Source organism: Mytilus edulis, chromosome 9 (assembly GCF_963676685.1).
Source record: "Mytilus edulis chromosome 9, xbMytEdul2.2, whole genome shotgun sequence".
Taxonomy (NCBI): domain Eukaryota; kingdom Metazoa; phylum Mollusca; class Bivalvia; order Mytilida; family Mytilidae; genus Mytilus; species Mytilus edulis.
Window position 1 is genome coordinate 12,377,208 of NC_092352.1, and position 4,823 is coordinate 12,382,030.

At 31.3% G+C, this 4,823-nt stretch overlaps 1 protein-coding gene across 1 annotated transcript; it reads right to left on the reverse strand.

The window, feature by feature from the left end:
* Positions 1 to 789: 789 nt before the first annotated feature.
* On the reverse strand, positions 790 to 2,574 carry LOC139489440 (toll-like receptor 4). The gene has a single exon (XM_071275764.1). It carries the CDS (start codon positions 2,572 to 2,574, stop codon positions 790 to 792), a length of 1,785 nt encoding a protein of 594 aa, XP_071131865.1.
* Between the last annotated feature and the right edge of the window lie 2,249 nt (positions 2,575 to 4,823).

Here is a 4,823-nt window from a genome sequence, read left to right on the forward strand (position 1 = left end):
CCGGCATGAAGAGGATACGTGAGGTGAGGTGAGGTGAATTTTTGTTGTATTTTTGTCTTTCATATTTGCTCATGCTTAGTCTTTATGCCCTTTTGTGTTTCTTTGATACTTAATTCGTTTGATGTGTTTGAGCTTTTGATTTTGCCATTTGATTAGGGACTTTCCGTTTTGAATTTTCCTCGGATTTCAGTATTTTTGTGGTTTTATTATTTTTCTGTATCAAAACCCGACAATAACTATTCCAACGACTAATATGACCACAAATATAACAATGGGTACAACATCATGAAAAAGTAACAGAATCATGAACAAATGTTAGATATTTCGACTAACTTATATCCTTCATCAGTAAGATGTAAAATGAATCTCTATTTTGACATGTGGTAGTCAAACTGAAGTAATAATCTTGAGCGTTATGCAAATTATCAATAATTATCGTTGCCTATAATGCGGTCATTTATTAAACATAAATATATAAATATATATATATATTCTAAATCGAAAGCAACGTACAAAAATATGAAATTTTTATACGTATGCATGCAAAACAAATGTCTTGGTAGTGGGGTCTAAATACAGCACAAACAATATTTTCCAAAAGACCAAAAAAGTGAAAAAGTATATAATCGCATTTGACTAGCAGGTAGGACAACTGATGTTTTAAACCCTACTGACTGCCATTGGCGATGGCCAAATAAACCGATCACCAGATGTAACAAAATGGAAATATATTTATATTTGTTTAAGGGTAAGGATTTTATTTAATACTTTTGTAGTTAATTTCTAATTTTATTCAATTTTCTCATAATCCGACTGACATGGCTTTATGACTCTTTCCAAACAAAATGTTTTAAGATTGTTTCTGTATCGAAACCCAGCGATAACTATTCCAATCACTAATATGACCACAAATAAAAGGATTGAAACAATCATCCACTCTCTATGGCTCGTGGTGGTACAATGATTTTCAACATCTTGCATTCTTTTGTAGACTTCGGATGTTGTTATTAAACTGCCGTCGTAGAAAAGACACGAAAAGTTCCCATGTCTGTCAAGTTTTACTTTTGTATTGAATAACCATTTCACGAAGTCCAATGAATCACAACTACAAACAAACGGATTTCCTTCTAAAAATAATGTTATAGTTCCTTTCAATCTTAAATAAGCTCGTTCAATGTCATTAGTTTCTTCATTTTTCAAAAATGATATTTTATTGTTTCTAATATTAACAAAACGAAGCTGGCTAAAATCAGTCAAATTAATTGGCATACTTGTAAAAAGATTTCCTTCCAGTGACAAAAATCGCAAACTGTGTAGCTGACTTTGAAATGTTATTTTTGAGAATAGCCATTTGAACGCATTTTTCGCAAAGTCTATGTGCTGTAAACTTTTAAGATCCTTAAGGAATATCCCGTGGTGGTCATTTTCAAGTCCAGTTCCTAGAGAGGAGCTGTGCATTACTAACTGTTGTAGATTCACGCATGAATGAAGAATTCTATAATTCAAAACCTGACATTTAAAGTTTGATACATTCAGTACTTTGACATTTTCGAGTCCTTTCACTGTGTAGTTGCAGTCTTCGGTTGTTGTTCCAGATAGATCAAACACTTCCATATGTTTTATACCAGTAAAGATCATACTGTTTGGTGAATGTCCACCTTGATGTCCTATAAACGATGCATTTATAAATTCCAGAGAAGCTGGTAATCTAAATAGGACATCTGGTTGATGATTGTTACTTTGGTTATTCAATTTAGTCTGGTTATCAGAAAAAGACAGGTTTTTGGTTCTCTTTGCGTTGTGATTATGGAGAATTTCGACTTTCCTGTTTCCGTCCATTAGAAATAAGTCTATTTTCTTCAGACTTGAAAACAATGTGTAATAGGTTATAACCATCGCTTGGTGGATATCAAAGTTATTTCTGGCCAAATCAAGGTTTTCCAAACAGTTCTTATATTTCATTTGCTGTATGGCAGACCCATCTATCAATTTTAATTCATTGCCTCTTAAGGATAAAGTTTTCAAACATATATTTCCAATATATTGAAATAGATCAGGCGTAATAATATATTCACCGTAATAGTAAAAAACGGAGGTTAGATCAATTACATCCATATGTCGGTCTTTAAATGCGTCAAACGACTGCAATGTATTTGACAAAATCAGAGTTTTTACATCTTTAAAAAGAAGGCTTGAAAGGACTCTCAACGGCAGAAAGGTACCTTTTTCAATCCTGCGTAATTTTCCTGACAACTTCAGCGTCTTCAAGGAGATATTTTTGAAAGACTGAAATGTATCATTATGTAAAACATGTTTACCATAATCCCAGAAATGTCGGAAATAGTTCAATCGTTTCATTGCCGAAAATACTGGAGCAAATGTTCCATTCGATGGTCCACCAATTGTCATTACTGTGGTAAGATTGACCAAATCTGACCATGAATCTTCTGGATATGTGGAAAGTAAATTATGGGAAATTGAAAGATATTGTAATCCACCAATAGATGCAAATACGCTACTTCGAAACATCTGCATTGGATTATAGAATAAATTCAATGATTCTAGAAATACCATATTTCCAAAAGCTGATTTTTCGATAGCAGTTATACGACAGTTGGAAACATCTATGTGTCGAAGCAGTGTATATTTTGCAAATGTATGCACATGCAAGATACCCAGGTTATTGTTCGCCAACAGTAAATCAGTTGTGTTTTTCGGACAGTGTTGTGGTATGAGTTTCATATACTTTGATTGGCAGTCACATATAACACTAGTCTGTCGAAACGTTATTCCACAGTAACTGTAATTGGAAGCAACAAAAGAAACCAATTTAAAAAGCAGAACAATATTTGTAGCTTTCATTATGTGGCGGATCGAAACAAAAAACGCAACAGGAACCTAGCTGGTTTTTCCAAATGATTTAAGTACAATTTTATGACTGACTTTTATGACGTCATAAACGCATGTACAAATATTTATTAGTAAAACAATAAAGTTAGTGTTGATATTTAAACGTTTATGATACACCAATTTAGCTGAGTGTCAATATGGGATTGATAGAATAGAGAATAATGAAAAGAATGAATAATAAAGAAAGAAAAATATAATACCCAAAATTAACTTCCAAAACTGATGAAGAAAAACAGAGGACAAAAAAGTATTATGTATCCTGACTTCGCCCATACCTTATAGAGTTAGATTTTGCACAAAATAATTTAACTGATAACGTTGAAAACTAAATGGAATTGTTCTCCCGTCTTTGAAGTTAAATGATTGCTTCCTAAAGAATGATCTTTAAACCAAAATAAAAGAAAAATTACCAAAAGAAATATAGATGTTAAGAAAAATAACGAATACAGAATTCCATCCAGACACTTTTCTTAAAATATATATTAATAAGAATTTAGTTAAACGTTATTAAAACCGCAACCCAAATATGAAAATGAAAAGAGGAGGTATGCTTAAAGCCATTTATTTGCATCTACAATTGCAAAAACGTAAAATTATATCCCTTCAGAATTATGCCAGTTCTTCTGAGATATCTACTGATAATGTATAGGGTGATCCAATTTCTATAAGATATATGCTAGCGATAATGGTAAGAAATAAACTAATATCGAATCAGTAAATATAAAGCCATAGAGCATTTAAAGTTCATTTTCCGCCCATATAACTATAAAGAAAATTGTCCAATATTACATGGTTTTTCTTCAATATTCCCTGTTTGAAATATGGCACAACAGAGTCATATACAAAAATAAAACGTGAATGATTTACTTTGAGGTATGTGAAGGATCTTCAAAGACAATTTGTGGTACTATATAAGGTTTATAGATGCATGTTTAATCATTAAAATCTCTTTAAATTATATATTTAGACTTGTTTTATATTTATATTCCAAACAACAAATTTCCTATTATCTTCTTCTTGTTTTTTTTTTTTTTAATTTTTCTTATCTTAACATGATCCAACTACAAGCTAAAAACTGAAATTTGTTGTTTAGAATTTGAATATGAAAGCGTCTAAATATATAATTTAAATGATACCTGAATATTCATAAGCATTAGTGTTATAAACAATCAAATGCAAAATAAGTATAAAAAATACTATAATAGTATACGGCTGGTTATAAGAAACTTAAGTGTTTTTGTTGTTTCTGTTGTTTCGTTGTTTTCCTCATATATTAGAGGTGTTTCCCTTAGTTTTAGTTTGTAACCCGGATTTGTTTTCTCTCAATCGATTTATGACTTTCGAACAGCGGTATACTACTGTTGCCTTTATTTAACAGATATTTGAAATTTGAAAGTTAAAATCTGAAATCTGAAATCAACGGGGATACCTAATCAGGTTTCATTTCGTCTTCAAAAACGTAATGATATACCATTCAGACCATTAATTGGAGTCTTCTCGTATGCTCTTTTACCAACAGAGATTCTGTGAAATTTAATTTTGTGGCTCTCATTCTGTTATCGGAGAGCCATGTATTTAAGGATTTACTGCCTTGTGTATTTCATTACATGGCCACAAAGACACATTTACAAGTTTTGACAAAGCATTACCATTTGCATTTTTATAGAGAGAGCATGCATAAAAAACCCAGAATAAATCATTAATAGAAATGTTAAAAGTATATTCACCATTATGAAGCCTTGGGTTACCCCTTAGTTAATAATGTAAATATCATAGTAATATAAAATCACTATTTAGTTTATTGTCAAGCTTGGTACAAAAATTGCGGAAAACAAGATATAGTTGTTGTTTTCTGGTGGCGTCGCGGAGGATGTGTCAACAATTTTAAAGTTTTCTACTGAGGGTAGATTGTT

Bases quoted from the DNA above. Each gene is read 5' to 3' on its own strand.
- LOC139489440 (XM_071275764.1), bottom strand. From the start codon at position 2,574: ATGGTATTTCTAGAATCATTGAATTTATTCTATAATCCAATGCAGATG.